The sequence below is a fragment of the Hyperolius riggenbachi genome, chromosome 11, assembly GCF_040937935.1.
Source record: "Hyperolius riggenbachi isolate aHypRig1 chromosome 11, aHypRig1.pri, whole genome shotgun sequence".
In the NCBI taxonomy this organism is placed as follows: Eukaryota; Metazoa; Chordata; class Amphibia; order Anura; family Hyperoliidae; genus Hyperolius; species Hyperolius riggenbachi.
Window position 1 is genome coordinate 120,920,108 of NC_090656.1, and position 21,157 is coordinate 120,941,264.

Sequence of the window (21,157 nt, forward strand, 5' to 3'; positions counted from 1 at the left end):
TCAGATGTGTTTTGTCCCAAAGCTGCAGATAAACTACCTCCACATTGCCCTTTCGATTGCCCCATCGACCTCCGATCTGGTTGTATGCCCCCTAGAGGCCATCTCTACAATTTGTCTGGGCCGGAAAAAGTGGCCATGCAAGAGTACATCCGTGAAAACTTAGCTAAGGGTTTCATTCGCCCTTCCCAGTCGCCTGCCGGAGTAGGTTTCTTTTTTGTTAAGAAAAAAGACGGAGGCCCTCGGCCATGCATTGATTACCGGGGCCTGAATAAGATCACAGTAAAAAAATCGCTATCCGTTGCCTTTGATAGACGATCTATTTACTCAGGTCACCAGTGCTAAGATTTTTTCGAAACTGGATTTGCGGGGTGCATACAACCTGGTGCGGATCAGAGAGGGCGATGAGTGGAAGACGGCCTTTAACACACCCGATGGGCATTACGAGTATCTGGTGATGCCCTTCGGATTGTGTAACGCTCCGGCCGTCTTTCAGGAACTCATTAATGAGGTATTCAGGGAGGTATTGGGTAAATTTGTACTGGTATATCTAGATGATATACTGATCTTTTCAGATAACCTCTCTGAGCACAGGGCTCATGTCAAATGGGTATTGCTTAAGTTAAGACAGAACGTGCTTTACGCTAAATTGGAGAAATGCATTTTTGAGGTAGCATCGGTCACCTTTCTGGGATACATAATTTCCACCTTGGGCCTGTCTATGGATCCTGCCAAAGTCTCTGCTGTCCTGGAGTGGTCACAGCCAGTGGGACTGAAATCCCTCCAGAGATTTTTGGGATTCGCTAATTACTATAGAAGGTTCATAAAGGGGTACTCCACAGTCATAGCACCCCTCACCAGTCTCACAAAGAAAGGGGCAGATACCAACCACTGGTCCCCCGAGGCTCTGGCTGCTTTCTCCACCTTGAAAGAATTATTTTGCTCTGCACCCATTTTGAGACATGTCGACACCTCCTATCCCTTTATTGTGGAGGTGGACGCCTCGGAGGTCGGGGTGGGGGCTGTGCTGTCACAGCGTTCTGGGTTGCAGGGAAGATTACACCCATGTGCCTATTTCTCTTGTAGGTTTTCACAAGCAGAGAAGAACTACGATATAGGCAACAGAGAGCTCCTAGCCATTAAATTGGCCTTTGAGGAATGGCGCCACTGGCTAGAAGGAGCAGAACATACGATTACAGTTTACACTGATCACAAAAATTTGGAGTACATTGAGGGGGCTAAGAGATTGAGTCCCCGTCAGGCTCGGTGGTCACTGTTTTTCTCGAGATTCAGATTTGTAATTACGTACACTCCGGGTAGTAAAAACGTTAAAGCGGATGCTTTGTCCAGATGCTTTGAGCCAGAGACAGCACAGCCCTCAGACCCAGAGACTATTATCCCACAGAGAGTAGTGTTGGCAGCTACAGAGACCTGGAGAAACTGGATGGAGACTTTAAGTCCCTTCCAGCAGGATGTCCCTGTAGGAAAGCCTGAAGGGGTAATGTTTGTACCACTGCCATTTCGTCTCCAGATATTGCAGTTGTTCCACTCCCACAAGAATGCTGGACATCCTGGGGCCAGAACACTGGACCTCGTTGCCAGGTGTGCTTGGTGGCCTTCATTAACAACGGACTGCAAGGAGTATGTTAGAGAACGTGCAGTGTGTGCGAGAAGCAAACACTCCCGTCTGGCACCTGTGGGAACGTTGCAGCCTTTGCCCACCCCAAGTGAACCGTGGACCCATTTGTCCATGGATTTTGTGGGTGAGCTTCCGAAGTCTGAGGGCATGTTGGTCATTTGGGTGGTAGTCGACCGTTTCAGTAAAATGGCCCATTTTGTGCCCTTGAAAGGACTCCCCTCGGCCCAGGAGTTGGCCGATCTTTTCATCATCCACATTTTCCGGCTACATGGCATTCCGGAAAACATTGTGTCAGATCGGGGAGTCCAATTTATTTCCAAATTTTGGAGGGCATTTTGTCATCAAATGGGCATGGAACTGTCGTTTTCGTCAGGCTACCACCCACAAACCAATGGCCAGACTGAGAGAATTAATCAGTCATTGGAACAATTTCTTAGGTGTTATGTTACGGATGCACAAAATGATTGGGTCAAATTCTTGCCGTTCGCAGAATTTGCGCACAATAATTTGAAAAGCTCTTCCTCTGGATTTTCTCCGTTTCAGGTGGTAACTGTAAAGTTGCCTAAGTTCTCCCCACTCCCAGTAGCTTTCAACCCGTTTCCAGCTTTGGAGGCTTGGCAAAAGTCGTTTAAAAACATTTGGGAGATCGTGAAAAGTAATTTGGAGAAGGCTTTTCAAAGTCAGAAAGATCAAGCTGACAAGAGACGCTCCTTAGAGTGGAAGTTCCGGCCAGGAGACTTGGTTTTGGTGTCCACGCGTCATTTGACCCTGAAACAGCCCTCGCCCAAGTTAGGACCCAGATTGGTGGGCCTTTTTCCAGTAACCAGGAAGATCAACAATGTTACTTATGCCATTGATCTTCCTGCAAGCATGCGTGGTGTAAGATCCTTTCACGTGTCCCTGCTTAAACCAGCAGTGCATGTAGGCTCCACTCCTACTCCTCCTGTGATGGTAGATGACCAACCTGAGTACGAAGTAGAAAAGGTTTTAGATTCACGTGTTGTACAGAACTCACTCACTCACTCCCTGTTGGGAGATAGTTCACAGACCTGTCAGTGACACTTCACCTCGGGTGTCACTCACTCTCTGGTCCTTCCCACTCACTGCCTGGCTCCACCCCTTGGGGAGCCTCAGGCCATAGGAAGGAAGCTGTTCTCTAGGCAGTGTCTCCTACTGCCTTGCACCCCCTGTACGGGTGCTTTCCTCAAAGTTTTACTGTTGCACCAAACACTCAGTTATTACTCAGGTGTCCAGAGGTTAGAGATATATCTGATTATCGGTGATACTGCAGATCATCTATAATCGGGTATATATCTGTATTCTCGGTGATACTGCAGATCACCGGTAATCAGATTCTCTCTGTGTTACACCGATCGTTACACAAATAAAATGAATAGTGAAAGTAAACACCATCTTACCAGGATATGACACAAACAAATGAATGAAAAGATAGAAAAAATAAAAAGAATTGTGGCATTTAAAACCCATCGTACCAGCACAAGAAGTTAGAGTCCTCGTTTAACCACTTCAGGACCACAGTCTTTTCGCCCCTTAAGGACCAGAGCCTTTTTCTCCATTCAGACCACTGCAGCTTTCACGGTTTATTGCTCGGTCATACAACCTACCACCTAAATGAATTTTACCTCCTTTTCTTGTCACTAATACAGCTTTCTTTTGCTGCTATTTGATTGCTGCTGCGAGTTTTAGTTTTTATTATATTCATCAAAAAAGACATGAATTTTGGCAAAAAAATGACTTTTTTAACTTTCTGTGCTGACATTTTTCAAATAAAGTAAAATTTCCTATACATTTGAGCGCGAAAGTTATTCTGCTACATGTCTTTGATAAAAAAAAACCATTCAGTGTATATTTATTGGATTGGGTAAAAGTTATAGTGTTTACAAACTATGGTGCCAAAAGTGAATTTTCCCATTTTCAAGCATCTCTGACTTTTCTGCGCACCTGTCAGGTTTCATGAGGGGCTAAAATTCCAGGATAGTACAAATACCCCCCAAATGACCCCATTTTGGAAAGAAGACATCCCAAAGTATTCAGTGAGAGGCATGGTGAGTTCATAGAAGATTTTATTTTTTGTCACAAGTTAGCGGAAAATGACACTTTCTGACAACAAAAAAAAAAAAAAAAGTTTCCATTTCTTCTAACTTGCGACAAAAAAAAATGAAATCTGCCACAGACTCACTATGCTCCTCTCTGAATACCTTGAAGTGTCTACTTTCCTAAATGGGGTCATTTGTGGGGTGTGTTCACTGTCCTGGCATTTTGGGGGGTGCCTAATTGTAAGCACCCCTGTAAAGCCTAAAGATGCTCATTGGACTTTTGGCCCCTTAGCGCAGTTAGGCTGCAAAAAAGTGCCACACATGTGGTATTGCCGTACTCAGGAGAAGTAGTATAATGTGTTTTGGGGTGTATTTTTACACATACCCATGCTGGGTGGGAGAAATATCTCCGTAAATGACAATTGTTTAATTTTTTTTACACACAATTGTCTATTTATAGAGATATTTCTCCCACTCAGCATGGGTATGTGTAAAAATACACCCCAAAACACATTATACTACTTCTCCTGAGTACGGCGATACCACATGTGTGGCACTTTTTTGCACCCTAACTGCGCTAAGGGGCCCAAAGTTCAATGAGTACCTTTAGGATTTCACAGGTCATTTTGAGAAATTTCGTTTCAAGACTACTCCTCACGGTTTAGGGCCCCTAAAATGCCAGGACAGTATAGGAACCCGACAAATTACCCCATTTTAGAAAGAAGACACCCCAAGGTATTCCGTTAGGAGGATGGTGAGTTCATAGAAGATTTTTTTTTTTGTCACAAGTTAGCGGAAATTGATTTTAATTGTTTTTTTTCACAAAGTGTCATTTTCCGCTAACTTGTGACAAAAAATAAAATCTTCTATGAACTCACCATACTCCTAACGGAATACCTTGGGGTGTCTTCTTTCTAAAATGGGGTCATTTGTGGGGTTCCTATACTGCCCTGGCATTTTAGGGGCCCTAAACCGCGAGGAGTAGTCTTGAAACCAAATGTTGCAAAATGACCTGTGAAATCCTAAAGGTACTCATTGGACTTTGGGCCTCTTAGCGCACTTAGGGTGCAAAAAAGTGCCACACATGTGGTACCGCCGTACTCAGGAGAAGTAGTATAATGTGTTTTGGGGTGTATTTTTACACATACCCATGCTGGGTGGGAGAAATATCTCTGTAAATGACAATTGTTTGATTTTTTTTACACACAATTGTCCATTTACAGAGAGATTTCTCCCACCCAGCATGGGTATGTGTAAAAATACACCCCAAAACACAATATACTACTTCTTCTGAGTACGGCGATACCACATGTGTGACACTTTTTTGCAACCTAGGTGCGCTAATGGGGCCTAACGTCCTATTCACAGGTCATTTTGAGGCATTTGGATTCTAGACTACTGCTCACGGTTTAGGGCCCCTAAAATGCCAGGGCAGTATAGGAACCCCACAAGTGACCCCATTTTAGAAAGAAGACACCCCAAGGTATTCTGTTAGGAGTATGGTGAGTTCAAAGAAGATTTTTTTTTTTGTCACAAGTTAGCGGAAAATGACACTTTGTGAAAAAAAAACCAATACATATCAATTTCCGCTAACTTGTGACAAAAAATAAAATCTTCTATGAACTCATCATACACCTAACAGAATACCTTGGGTGTCTTCTTTCTAAAATGGGGTCACTTGTGGGGTTCCTATACTGCCCTGGCATTTTAGGGGCCCTAAACCGTGAGGAGTAGTCTTGAACCCAAATGTCTCAAAATGACCTGTGAAATCCTAAAGGTACTCATTGGACTTTGGGCCCCTTAGCACAGTTAGGCTGCAAAAAAGTGTCACACATGTGGTATCGCCGTACTCAGAAGAAGTAGTATAATGTGTTTTGTGGTGTATTTTTACATATAACCATGCTGGGTGGGAGAAATATCTCTGTAAATGACACATTTTTGATTTTTTTTACACACAATTGTCCATTTACAGAGAGATTTCTCCCACCCAGCATGGGTATGTGTAAAAATACACCACAAAACACATTATACTACTTCTCCTGAGTATGGCGATACCACATGTGTGACACTTTTTTGCAGCCTAGGTGCGCTAAGGGGCCCAACGTCCTATTCACAGGTCATTTTGAGGCATTTGTTTTCTAGACTACTCCTCACGGTTTAGGGCCCCTAAAATGCCAGGGCAGTATAGGAACCCCACAAGTGACCCCATTTTAGAAAGAAGACACCCCAAGGTATTCCGTTAGGGGTATGGTGAGTTCATAGAAGATTTTATTTTTTGTCACAAGTTAGTGAAAAATGACACTTTGTGAAAAAAACAATAAAAATCCAATTTCCGCTAACTTTTGACAAAAAATAAAATCTTCTATGAACTCATCATACACCTAACAGAATACCTTGGGGTGTCTTCTTTCTAAAATGGGGTCACTTGTGGGGTTCCTATACTGCCCTGGCATTTTACGGGCCAAAAACTGTGAGTAGTCTGGAAACCAAATTTCTCAAAATGACTGTTCAGGGGTATAAGCATCTGCAAATTTTGATGACAGGTGGTCTATGAGGGGGCAAATTTTGTGGAACCGGTCATAAGCAGGGTGGCCTCTTAGATGACAGGATGTTTTGGGCCTGATCTGATGGATAGGAGTGCTAGGGGGGTGACAGGAGGTGATTGATGGGTGTCTCAGGGGGCGGTTAGAGGGGAAAATAGATGCAATCAATGCACTGGGGAGGTGATCGGAAGGGGGTCTGAGGGGGATCTGAGGGTTTGGCCGAGTGATCAGGAGCCCACACAGGGCAAATTAGGGCCTGATCTGATGGGTAGGTGTGCTAGGGGGTGACAGGAGGTGATTGATGGGTGTCTCAAGGTGTGATTAGAGGGGGGAAATAGATGCAAGCAATGCACTAGCGAGGTGATCGGGGCTGGGGTCTGAGGACGTTCTGAGGTGTGGGCGGGTGATTGGGTGCCCGCAAGGGGCAGATTAGGGTCTAATCTGATGGGTAACCGTGACAGGTGGTGATAGGGGGTGATTGATGGGTAATTAGTGGGTGTTTAGAGGAGAGAAGAGAGGTAAACACTGCACTTGGGAGGTGATCTGATGTCGGATCTGCGGGCGATCTATTGGTGTGGGTGGGTGATCAGATTGCCCGCAAGGGGCAGGTTAGGGGCTGATTGATGGGTGGCAGTGACAGGGGGTGATTGATGGGTGGCAGTGACAGGGGGTGATTGATGGGTGGCAGTGACAGGGGGTGATTGATAGGTGATTGACAGGTGATCAGTGGGTTATTACAGGGAATAACAGATGTAAATATTGCACTGGCGAATTGATAAGGGGGGGTCTGAGGGCAATCTGAGCGTGTGGGCGGGTGATTGGGTGCCCGCAAGGGGCAGATTAGGGTCTAATCTGATGGGTAACAGTGACAGGTGGTGATAGGGGGTGATTGATGGGTAATTAGTGGGTGTTTAGAGGAGAGAAGAGAGGTAAACACTGCACTTGGGAGGTGATCTGATGTCGGATCTGCGGGCGATCTATTGGTGTGGGTGGGTGATCAGATTGCCCGCAAGGGGCAGGTTAGGGGCTGATTGATGGGTGGCAGTGACAGGGGGTGATTGATGGGTGGCAGTGACAGGGGGTGATTGATAGGTGATTGACAGGTGATCAGTGGGTTATTACAGGGAATAACAGATGTAAATATTGCACTGGCGAATTGATAAGGGGGGGGGGGGGTCTGAGGGCAATCTCAGCGTGTGGGCGGGTGATTGGGTGCCCGCAAGGGGCAGATTAGGGTCTAATCTGATGGGTAACAGTGACAGGTGGTGATAGGGGGTGATTGATGGGTAATTAGTGGGTGTTTAGAGGAGAGAAGAGATGTATACACTGCACTTGGGAGGTGATCTGATGTCGGATCTGCGGGCGATCTATTGGTGTGGGTGGGTGATCAGATTGCCCGCAAGGGGCAGGTTAGGGGCTGATTGATGGGTGGCAGTGACAGGGGGTGATTGATGGGTGGCAGTGACAGGGGGTGATTGATAGGTGATTGACAGGTGATCAGTGGGTTATTACAGGGAATAACAGATGTAAATATTGCACTGGCGAATTGATAAGGGGGGGTCTGAGGGCAATCTGAGCGTGTGGGCGGGTGATTGGGTGCCCGCAAGGGGTAGATTAGGGTCTAATCTGATGGGTAACAGTGACAGGTGGTGATAGGGGGTGATTGATGGGTGATTGATGGGTAATTAGTGGGTGTTTAGAGGAGAGAATAGATGTAAACAATGGATTTGGGAGGTGATCTGATGTCGGATCTGCGGGCGATCTATTGGTGTGGGGGGGTGATCAGATTGCCCGCAAGGGGCAGGTTAGGGGCTGATTGATGGGTGGCAGTGACAGGGGGTGATTGACGGGTGATTGACGGGTGATTGACAGGTGATTGACAGGTGATCAGGGGGGATAGATGCATATAGTACACGGGGGGGGGGGGTCTGGGGGGGGGGGTCTGGGGAGAATCTGAGGGGTGGGGGGTGATCAGGAGGGGGCAGTGGGCAGGGGGGGGGATAAAAAAAAATAGCGTTGACAGATAGTGACAGGGAGTGATTGATGGGTGATTAGGGGGGTGACTGGGTGCAAACAGTGGTCTGGGGGGTGGGCAGGGGGGGGTCTGAGGGGTGCTGTGGGCGATCAGTGGGCGGGGGGGGCAGATCAGTGTGTTTGGGTGCAGACTAGGGTGGCTGCAGCCTGCCCTGGTGGTCCCTCGGACACTGGGACCACCAGGGCAGGAGGCAGCCAGTATAATAGGCTTTGTATACATTACAAAGCCTATTATACATATGTGCAGCGGCGATCCGGGTGCTAGTAACCCGCCGGCGCTTCCGAACGGTCGGCGGGTTACTACGAGCGGTGGGCGGAGCCAGTCCCCGGCGGCTGATCGCGTCACGAATGACGCGATCGCCGCATAGCCACTCCCGCAGCCGCCCCCGCCGATGGGCGTATTGCGGTCGTTTGGGCCCGGACTTTGCCGCCGCCCATCGGCTGGGGGCGGTCCTCAAGTGGTTAAACCTACAGTCTTAAACCAATGCATAAACTTAGTTTATTGTGTTAGTCTCATGTTTTCCAATTTGTTGCCACCCATTATTACAGTGACACAAAAATCGCTTAAACTGTGTCCAGGTAGGGCGTGGCCGAAAGCTCATGGTGTGAGGACGCACTGTTCAGGAGCTCCCGTCCATATAATCCTTAGGCATATCCTACCGGGCGACTAAACCCGATCTCCACCGCATTCTCACTAAAGGCAAGACTGCTTGCATCCCCAGGACGAAATGGCAACTCCAAGAACATCGGAAGCCATAACAAAACTGCAAAAATTCCGGGCAGAGAAGCGGCGCGCGGAAGATCAAGATGGCGCCGAGGCCCCATCACAGCCAACCTCAGATGATGAGACCGGCAGCTCCTCGCAAAAGCGCAAACCAACACTTTCCCAAGTCATGAAGGCAATTACAGCCTGCCAAACTAGCCTTACCCAAATAACATCCACCCTGACCGAGGTAAAAAAAGGACGTGTCGTTTCTCCGCCAAGACCTCCGAAACCTCAAGGAACGAGTGGTGGAATCCGAAAAACGGATCAGCTCACTAGAAGACACGGTGAAGCCTCTGACCCTTGAACAAGGCCAAGCTCAGAAGGGAATTAAGGCTATAACAGACCGCCAAGAAGACCAAGAAAACAGGCTACGCAGATCAAACATACGGATTGTAGGCCTTCCGGAACGAGCAGAAGGCAAAGATCCGGAAAAGTTCACGGAAGAACTCCTCATGGCGCACTTCGGAGAAGCAACCTTTTCCAAGGTATTTGTGGTAGAAAGAGCACATAGAATTGGTTCCAAAGTTCCGATTCCAGGTGCCGCGCCACGCACTTTTATATTTAAACTTTTAAATTACCGAGACCGGGATGCGGTACTCAAAGCTGCTAGAGAAAAAGGCCAGCTCAACTTTGACAACGCAAGTATTTCTTTCTATCCGGACTACACCATGGAAGTCCAAAAACAAAGAGCGCGCTTTACATCCGCCAAGAAGAAGCTACGTGACCACCAACTTTCATACGCCATGCTATATCCCGCCAGGCTGAGAATGATCGCGGATGGGAAAGCTGTTTTCTTCATGGAACCTGAGGAGGTGCACAAATGGCTTGATGCCCGCCGTCAAGAATCCCAAAGCTCCTCCATGACATAAGGTACTGTTTTCCCACACAAGGCCACTCACTACACTTCACTTTAAGTACCTCTACTCCACTCCACTTTGTAAAAGATCACTATCGGGAATGGTTGTAAACGGTACAAGAGAACTGCCACTAAACCGCTTTACAGCATCTAAAACAGTTTCTCTACTTAAGCAGGATGATGTCCAGCCTTTTGAACATGCTATCTCCGTAAAACTCGGACACTTTAACTGATGGTCATGACAACACCATGAAGCAAATAATTCGTATGCATATACATACATCTCAACAACGCTGAACTGCATAGCCTCAAGAATCCACTTTCTATTTATCCGAGGAGATTCCGGAAATACAGTATGCTAGCTAATTAAAGCAGCATTCACTTACCAGATATGATATATAACTCTTATTAGAATATGTTAGTCGCCCATAGCAATAAGACCTATAATAATTGTTGGACGGGTAACTTGTCCAGTGTCCTTCCACCCCCCATATGTATGTGATATAATTATATATCGAAACACCTATACTAATATCTCTAGGTCCTCCAGAAAGGACCCAAACTGTGTGGATATTCAAGCGGATCGCTTGGCACTTTAGCCCTGAACCGCTTGAACCCCTCTGGTTATCTCGGTTATACAAAAGTTGGGTACAAGGTTCTGCATGCACGTTGCAGCAGAACAGGGTGTTCTTTTATGTTGGGATTTACCGGTCCTGTTGACTAAGGTAAAATTATGGTTTTATATGTTATTCCTCATCAATCAATCCACTCAGGTTAAAACTCACAATATATGCTGGAGATCCAAACTACAGGATCTCCCTCGCACACTTCTCTTTTACTATTTAAATGGCTACCTCTGACAGCAGTATAAAGTTCATAAGTTGGAATGTGCGGGGATTAAATGACAAAATGAAAAGATCCTTAATCCTCAATTTTATTGCTAAACAGAAGCCTGATATTTTGACTCTAATTGAAACGCATGTAACAGGGACAAAGGTTAAAGCACTGGAACGCAGCTGGGTTGGAAGAGCCTACCACTCCACCTTCTCTCAATATTCCAGAGGCGTCTCAGTGCTTCTCAGACGTACACTACCATTTGTTCCTGTAAAAGTTAAAATTGACCCATACGGCCGATATGTGTTCCTGCATGGGTTACTGGACGCCAGACTTATAAATATTTTTGCTTTCTATATCCCTCCCCCATATTCTTGTACTCTACTAAAGGAGGGTATCTCCTTCAGTACTCTCCTCCCCATATGCCCAACTATCTGGACAGGTGACTTTAATGCCACATGTAATCCAGCCCTAGACCGTTTCCCCCCTGCAAACAACAAACCTACCTCATTTGCCAATGTTCTCACTGATCTGGCTTTACAAGATGTCTGGCGCCTATTTAACCCTACGCGGAAACAATACTCCTGTTTCTCTTCATCACATGGGTCACTATCCAGAATTGATTATTTTTTTGTCTCGGATAGCCTTTTACCATTAGTTGAGAACGTGGGTTTTCTACCTAGGATCGTCTCAGACCACTCCCCTATTACCCTATCGATTCAATGGTTTGACGCTCCTAAACAATATATTTGGAAATTCAACCCTTTCTGGCTGTCACTTTTCACCTCGGAAAACTGGCTCATAAATAAACTGCAAGATTTCTTTCATGCTCATAGAGATGAGGAAAATCATGCTCTTACCTGGGACAGCTTTAAACCCTATTTAAGAGGCACGCTGATTAGTGCTGTCTCCCACCTTAAAAAAACAAACGATACAATAATCTCAGAGCTGCAACAGCAAATCCCATTACTTGAAGATGAATATATAAGGGAACCATCCGAGGTGAATTGTACAAACTGGAAAAATGCCCAAACCAAATTAAAAGACCTCCTACAGGAGAAAAACAAAGCTAAAGCGTTCTTTTTAAAACAAACCTATTATTAACAAGGGGAGAGAACTGGGACGATTCTGGCACGCATGGCTCATGATAGATCCTCCCTGGGAACCATCCCTAATGTCAAAAATAAGAAGGGAGACTTAATTACAGGTTCTATGGCCATTAATCAACGCTTCGCAGAATACTTTAAAGAGTTGTACACTTCTAAATCCACCTTCACACAAACAGAAGCGGAAATATTCCTCTCAGAAATAGACCTCCCCAGACTTACTCCAGAACACAGAGATATGCTTGACAGCCAGATCACACTAGAAGAAGTTGAACTAGCAATACACTCTCTGCCCAATAAAAAAGCCCCAGGAATAGATGGCCTCCCTGGTGAAATCTTTAAAAGATTCATAGAAATACTAGCCCCTCCCCTACTTAAAACATATACACATGCTTTTAACTCTGGTACTCTACCAGCATCTATGCGTACAGCCTTAATTATACTAATTCCCAAACCCGGAAAAGACGCCTCGTGCTGCGACTCATATCGCCCTATTTCACTTCTCCCCCAGGATATCAAAATTCTGGCTAAAATTCTCTCAAACAGACTTAACAAAGTCATCCTAACCCTTATACACCCAGACCAACAAAAATTTGCTTTCCTAAAACAGAAAGAATTTGCGATAATTCAGGTTGGAGTGAGCGCGAGATGTCTCCCAGAGCACCACTGCTGAATATATGCAAATTAACCATTGTACCCTTAGAAGCTAAACACACCTCCAGAACCACTGGAATGCAATGATGTGTCAGCTTGTTAAATTGTACAGAGCCATAATAATCCAACATGCATACAGACTGTTTCGGATTGTTTGATCCTCATCAGTGCATGGCATGGATTAATCTGGCTCTATGGAGTAGGGCTTGTGAACCGAGAGGTACAGACTAACCAGCAAGCTCATGGTGACCCAGAACTCATTGGAGTGTGTAAGGGACTACAATGGTCCTAAAAGCCCCCTTACTAAGATGTTAAGAAAAACAAAAATTTGCTTTCCTAAAACAGAAAGAATTTGCGATAATTCAGGTTGGAGTGAGCTCGAGATGTCTCCCAGAGCACCACTGCTGAATATATGCAAATTAACCATTGTACCCTTAGAAGCTAAACACACCTCCAGAACCACTGGAATGCAATGATGTGTCAGCTTGTTAAATTGTACAGAGCCATAATAATCCAACATGCATACAGACTGTTTCGGATTGTTTGATCCTCATCAGTGCATGGCATGGATTAATCTGGCTCTATGGAGTAGGGCTTGTGAACCGAGAGGTACAGACTAACCAGCAAGCTCATGGTGACCCAGAACTCATTGGAGTGTGTAAGGGACTACAATGGTCCTAAAAGCCCCCTTACTAAGATGTTAAGAAAAACAAAAATTTGCTTTCCTAAAACAGAAAGAATTTGCGATAATTCAGGTTGGAGTGAGCTCGAGATGTCTCCCAGAGCACCACTGCTGAATATATGCAAATTAACCATTGTACCCTTAGAAGCTAAACACACCTCCAGAACCGCTGGAATGCAATGATGTGTCAGCTTGTTAAATTGTACAGAGCCATAATAATCCAACATGCATACAGACTGTTTCGGATTGTTTGATCCTCATCAGTGCATGGCATGGATTAATCTGGCTCTATGGAGTAGGGCTTGTAAACCCAGACCAGACGGGCTTTATGCCTGGCAAAAAAACCTCAATAAATATCAGACGCCTTTTTGCCAACATTCAAGCAGAACACTGCAACAAGGGGGAGAGGGTCATTGTATCGCTCGATGCCGCTAAGGCTTTCGATGCGGTGGAGTGGCCCTTTCTCCTAGCGACTTTAGCTCGCTTCGGCTTTGGTGATAACTTCACTAGATGGATTCAAATCTTATACAACAATCCACTAGCCCAAATCTGTACCAACTCCAATGTTTCTGACACTTTTAGCGTGGGCAGGGGAACTAGGCAGGGCTGCCCATTATCCCCCCTCCTCTATGCACTCTCAGCCGAACCTTTGGCATGTAGGATAAGAGCGGACCCTGGGGTCGTGGGCTTGCGTATTGGCGGAGTTGAAGAAAAGCTCAGCCAGTACGCGGACGACATGATCCTATATTTGGCTAACCCCCACTCCTCCCTGAAAAGACTATATGACCTCATTTGTGAAACGGGCGAATATTCGGGCCTGTCGGTGAACTGGAGTAAGTCTGCTATACTAGGTCTAGACAACCCCCAAATATCTTCCCAACCATTACCATGCCCTTTACAAATAACCTCTAAATTTAAATATCTCGGAGTCACTGTTACAGCTAACCCCCAGGATTACCTGAAGGAAAACATTAAACCTCTACTAACACTTGCACAATCTAAATTGTCCTCATGGACTAAACTGCCACTTTCCGTAGCAGGAAGGATTAACCTCATTAAAATGGTATTGTTCCCCAAAATCCTTTATATACTACATAACTCGCCCATATATATTCCTAAATCCTTTTTCAAAAAGTTACAATCACTGCTCCTCTCCATTACTTGGGGCAAATCCAGAGCAAAATTAAAATTTGATATACTACAGTGCCCCACAACATCGGGAGGCTTGGCACTACCCGATTCACAGCTCTATTACTTTGCTTCCCAACTGGAGCAACTATCACATTGGTTTACCACCAATTCCCTACAAACTCCAGAACTAGTAGGCTTCTCAGCTAGTGACCGAACTAAGAATCTACCCTTTGCTCTTCTGAAGGGCACACTAATTACTCCAGGTACAAAAAACACAATCCTAACACAAGCCACCAGAATCTGGGAAAACTCCCAGAAAATAATCCCCTCTAAAATATGGGAATATTATACCCCTTTATGGCAAAACCCTCTCCTCCCAAAGCTATACTTCCTCCCCAATTCCTCATTATGGGCAGACAAGGGTATTCTGTACCTAGGGCAAATAATCCACAATGCAACAATACTTCCATTCTCAACCTTACAAAGCCATTTCACACTTCCCCCTCTTTTCCAGTTCCTATACCTACAACTCAAACATGCCCTAAAAGCACAATTTCCCTCTGGTCTCCCTATCACTGGAGTATCACTTATTATGGAATTCTTAAAAGATGGCCCCATGAACCACCACATTGGAATGCTATACTCTCTATTACTGGAGCACAGATCTGCCCCAGTGGCGGAGCGATCTCTTAAAAAATGGATACAAGCTGGTGATAGAAGAGGAGGAATGGGAAGACTGCCTACTAACCCCCAAACTGGTCTCCCCCTGCATCAGAGAGAGGCTAACCCAGCTTTATACACTGCACCAAAGCTACCTTACCCCAGCCCGAATCGCCAAATTCTCCACGGCTAATCCTCCCAACTGCCCCAAATGTTCAAGTTATAGTCCCTCATTCCTCCATCTTATTTGGTCATGCCCGCCAATTGCAGACTTTTGGAAACAAATAATAGACTTCCTGCATGATGTTATGGGCTCACCTGCCTCCCTTGATGTCAAACTTTGTATCCTCAATTTGGTAGATGAAGAAATCCCTAAATTTGACAAAGCTTTCCTGATCGAAACCCTCTTCATAGCAAAACAATGTATTACATACAGGTGGTTATCCCCTAACACTCCAACTTTAGCTATTTGGAAGGCGAAGGTTAGAGATAGTCTCCCATACAAAAAACTTGTATATGCACATAGAAATTGCCCTACCAAATTTAATAAAATATGGGACAGATGGATCAATGCTCTTTAAAATGTATACGCAATCCCGTCTGATGTTCCTTTTTCCGCCTAATAATAACTTGATGACTTATTCCTAATACTTGCAAACACTGTCAACTTATATTATAACTACAATTTGACTTGTATATGTCGATTTCCCTGTACATACTACCAAAGTACTTAACATGTAAACATGCCTTTTTATACGAAATAAAACTTTTGATTGATGAAAAAAAAAAACTGTGTCCAGGTAAACAAAAGTGTGTTGGTATTGGTAGATCAGAATATTTTGTAATATTCTTTTCTGCTGTTAATAGTGAACCTGTGGTGTTTCATTCGATCACGTGGAGGTTGTCTTGTTTCTCCCACATAAATTCCTTTGGGGCATTTTGCACACATGATCAGGTATACCAGATTAGATGAGGCACAGGAAATGGTGCCTTGTACTTTGTATTTCTGTTGTGTACCTGGTATTAGTATCCTGTCGGTTAAATGGATGTGTTTACAGGTCCCACACCTTTTCCCTCCTGTTTATGGCAAGAGGATTACTTCAGCACATGCTACACAAAACACACAGCATATTTCTGAATCAAAATCGGATGCATTATCCTAAAAAAAATGCTGTAGGCACAACATTTTTCCCTGCATATAAATTTGAAAAACTTTTGATGCAACGCCCCCAGTGGCGGCGCCAGGGGGGTGCTTGGGGGTGCTCGAGCACCCCCTAGAATTGTCCAAGCACCCCCAAAGCACCCCCTGGAGTGAACTGACTTCAGGCGTCTAAAAGACGCCAAGTCAGTTCACACACCGGCAGCACGGAGCAGCAGGCAGGGCTACGGTAAGATGGCCGCCCGGAGCCCTGTTCTGCAGACTTCGGGCGGCCATTTTCCCGTAGCCCTGCTCTCTGCATGCAGGCAGGAAGTCTCGTCGTGACGTCGGGAAGGAAGAGGATCGTGGGCGCGCGGGCGCTGCGCGCCACAATGAGGTCGGGACTCGGGACGGGAGGTCGGGAAAGAAGGTCTTCTGGCTGTAGGTGAGTAAATGGGTTTTTCTTTTCTTTTTCAGGTGATGCGGATTGTGCATATTGGGGTCATATCTGCCACGGATTGTGCATATTGGGGTCATATCTGCCACGGATTGTGCATATTGGGGTCATATCTGCCACGGATTGTGCATATTGGGGTCATATCTGCCACGGATTGTGCATATTGGGGTCATATCTGCCACGGATTGTGCATATTGGGGTCATATCTGCTACGGATTGTGCATATTGGGGTCATATCTGCTACGGATTGTGCATATTGGGGCGATATCTGCTACCGATTGTGCATGTTGGGGTCATTTCTGCTACCGATTGTGCATATTGGGGTCATTTCTGCTACCGATTGTGCATATTGGGGTCATTTCTGCTACCGATTGTGCATATTGGGGTCATTTCTGCTACCGATTGTGCATATTGGGGTCATATCTGCTACCGATTGTGCATATTGGGGTCATATCTGCTACCGATTGTGCATATTGGGGTCATATCTGCTACCGATTGTGCATATTGGGGTCATATCTGCTACCGATTGTGCATATTGGGGTCATATCTGCTACCGATTGTGCATATTGGGGTCATATCTGCTACCGATTGTGCATATTGGGGTCATATCTGCTACCGATTGTGCATATTGGGGCCATATCTGCTACCGATTGTGCATATTGGGACCATATCTGCCACCGATTGTGCATATTGGGACCATATCTGCCACCGATTGTGCATATTGGGACCATATCTGCCACCGATTGTGCATATTGGGACCATATCTGCCACCGATTGTGCATATTGGGACCATATCTGCTACCGATTGTGCATATTGGGGCCATATCTGATAACGATTGTGCATATTGGGGCCATATCTGATAACGATTGTGCATATTGGGGTCATATCTGCTAACGATTGTGCATATTGGGGTCATATCTGCTACCGATTGTGCATATTGGGGCTATATCTGATAACGATTGTGCATATTGGGGCCATATCTGATAACGATTGTGCATATTGGGGCCATATCTGATAACGATTGTGCATATTGGGGCCATATCTGATAACGATTGTGCATATTGGGGTCATTGGACGTGTTTTTTGTTAAAATCTGCTCACATTACGTGTATTTTCTTGAGAAAACCTGCACAATTATGTGAATTTTCTGGGAAAAGGGTCACCAAAACTTGGGCCCTCTGTCTTTGCGTTGCACTTTTAAAGGGAACCCGAGGTGAGAATAATATTGAGGCTGCCATATTTATCTCCCTTTAAGCAATACCAGTTGCCTGGCTGCCGTGCTGGTCCTCTGCCTCTTATTCTTTCAACCATAGACCCTGAACAAGCATGCAGCAGGTCAGGGGTTTCTGACAATATTGTCAGAACTGACAAGATTAGCTGCATGGCTTGTTTCTGGTGTAATTCAGTTCACTACTACAGCCAAATAGATCAGCAGGGCTGCCAGGCAACTAGTATTGTTTAAAAGGAAATAAATATGGCAGCCACCATATCACTCTCACCCTGGGTTCACTTTAAATTACAGTTAGCCCCGCCCTCATCCGGTCATGACCACGCCCATTTTTTCGCCGCGGCGCGCTTCGCGCGCCGCAGGTTGTGGCCACACCCATTTTTGGCGCGGCGCGCTTCGCGCGCCGCAGGTCGTCAGCTCCCCCGGAAATTGGTCCAGCACCTGCATAGCACCCCCTAAAAAAATTTCCTGGAGCCGCCACTGAACGCCCCTGTTCGAAATTCACATGCGGGGAAATGCTGCAAATCACCCTAAGTGGAAACAAGTTCAAAGAGAATATATTTTGATCATTTGGTCTGCAAGCGAGGATAATCTGGATATGATAAAACATTTAAGTGTAATGTTGGGCTACTAAGAAGATAAATATCAACACCTCCCTTCCACCATATGAAATGCAGCAAACATTATACCTCATAGTAAAACAGCAAACATTATCCTGCATATGAAATGCATTAAATATTACCCCACATATAAAATATAGCAAGCATTATCCCACATATGAAATGCAAAAAAAATTAACCCCACATTTGAAATGCAACAAACATTACCCAACTTATGGAAGTCAGTAATCATTATGCCAAATATGACTATATTTATATGACTATATATATGCTATAAACACTGTAAACATTTCCCCACATATGCTGGTCTAGTGGTCCCCTTCCTCCCCTTATATTATTTCCTTTCAGTCTTGTGTCCACCACCTTATATATTTTCCCCTGATCGTCTAAAGGTCCCTCCCCTTTCAGAATAGCTTTCCCTGGTCAAGTGGCCTCCTATACAGCTATCTCTGGCAGTCTAGTGGTACCTGCCCTCCCATTTAGTTGTCCCTAGTAGTCTAGTAGTCCAACTCACAGTATTTGCTGATGGTTAAATGCACACTCCTCCCCATACATATATTTTCTAATGGTTTACTGGTTGCCTCTCCCCCTCAAAGTATCCCCTAGTGATCGAGAGGTCCACCATTCCCAAATAGCTTTCCCTGATGGTCTAGTGATCCCTCCCTTTCAGTATTCCCTGGTGGTTTAGTCTCCCCACCTCATGTAGGCATTTCTGAAAGTGTTTGAGGCACAGCTGTTTACCTCTTTCCTCAATGTGTTTCCCATCCCATCTATCCTATGTAGCAGCCGCCTACTCTCCACAATGTTACATGCAACATGCAGGAAAACCAAAAAGGGGAGAGTGGGCAGTTGTTACATAGGACATATGGGATGGGAGACATATAGATCTGTAAGAGGCTGCACGTCAAATACCCCTGCTATGCCGCTACTCTGTCTACAGGTGAGCACAGAAGGGGGCCTTGAACAGGGAAGGAAGGAAAAAAGAAGTCAGCGCACCTCCCATTGGATTTGCAGTGTGCAGGGAGCCTTAGGCAGACTGCAATGAAGAAATTATACTAACCCATAGAAGCAGCCAGCAAGCCCCCTCATCTAGACTCAGCTACAATCTGTGTCCCTCACAGCAGTTGTGGTGTATACAGTGCTCGGCGTCTGCACTCATAATCATCCAATGCAGCAACAAGGCCGCTGTCATGCCGATGCTTAATGGGCAGGACTGTAACCATGACATCACCACCAGACTGCAGCAGAACATGTTGCTCTGCCTATGCACACTTGTGTGAGCTCTACAAGGTACTACCCGGCCACATCCAGGCAATGTCTGAGCTGCGGGTAAAAATTAATCCTTTGGTTTGCCATGCCTACCTGCTCCAGTGCTGATCTACATACACTGGCAGGGCCCTGGCCCCTGTGAGCCCACCCAATGGTCACAAAGTCCACAGGGGCAATTGTTATGGCCTGGGTGCCAACCTGTAGCTCCATGACCCTTCAGAAACTGCAACAAAAAGTACAGCTTGCAGTTATGATCATTGTCAGTGAAGAAGATTCTTTGCCAGAGGAAGTGTGCTGCACAAGAGGAAGACATTGTTATAGATATATAAATTCAAGCTGTCATTGAAAAGTATAGATGTCTTTTTTTTTTCATTTTTTTGCTGACACATTCATATACAATCTTCTTAGTCTTTATGGATGAAATATGCAAATAATAATAATAAAATCAAACAAAAAAAAAATACATTCCTTGAAGAGACACTAAATGTTACCTTTGCTAAGACATATATGCATTTTCCATGGAAGGTATATTGAGCCTTATCAAAAGTAGTAATATGTGATCCACCTTCCACAGCACAGTAAGCAGTACAGGGGACATCTTGACAGGTCCAGTGACCACCAGAGCATTTACTGCAAAAAAACAAAACAAAATTAACATGTCGAAAGTCTGATGAGCTAAGAAGGGTTGAGTAACAGTGTAGAACACATGAGAATCAGTAATCAGCGGCGTTGGAATAGGCATAGCAAGCACAGCAGCTGCTATGGGGCCCAGATGCCACTAGGGGGCCCCATCCCAACATTAAGCAACTTATTTTTTTTCCAATTATAAAAACTTATTAAAGAAAGCATCCATCACCCTCCCCAAACCCCCCTTCCCCACTGTCCCTCCTTAAATTCTTGAAGCAGCAGCAGGCAGGTGGGAGGGGACTATTTCCTCACCAGTCTGCTGCATATCAATACCTCCCTGGCCAACCCGAGAATTAATCTGTAGTTCAGGCCAGGGAGGAGGAGCTGGTGGTGGTGCTGTATGGGGATCCTTTTACCAGCAAATTTCAAAGCTTCCTCCTGTTGCATCTCCAGTGCCTGCTGCGTCACAATAAGTTGAGCTGAATGTTTCCTCTTGCAGTGCAGGAACCCTGTAATCTTTATTAGTGGCCACCTGGTCAGTCATTGTTCTTATCAGTAGATCTCCTCACAGCACGGCTAAGAGCAGAGGAATGAGAATCTTCCCACAGCTGTACACTGTGAGCTGAGCCTGCTTAGAGCTGTGTATAGTGCCGTCTGTAAATTTTACACTGCTGATACAGACTGCTCTGAGCAGGCTCAGCTCACACAGTGTACAGCTGTAGTCAGAAGATTCACACTTTGCTTTTATTGCTGTGGGGAGATCCTCCTACTGATAAGAACACTGACTGCCCTCCAATGAGTAGGTAATTAGCAGGCAGATTCTGGCGAAGGAAGGGGGAAGAGTATTGAACAGTCTTA

General features: G+C 45.4%; 1 protein-coding gene across 1 annotated transcript in view; it reads right to left on the reverse strand.

Annotated features, from left to right (window-relative positions):
- Nucleotides 1-21,157, reverse strand: part of LOC137537869 (mucin-5AC-like) — a 385,525-nt gene that overhangs the window by 320,505 nt on the left and 43,863 nt on the right. Inside the window, exon 3 of the mRNA XM_068259817.1 lies at nt 20,164-20,302. Coding sequence (XP_068115918.1) covers nt 20,164-20,302 — 139 coding nt within the window. The remainder of the gene's footprint in view (nt 1-20,163; nt 20,303-21,157) is intronic.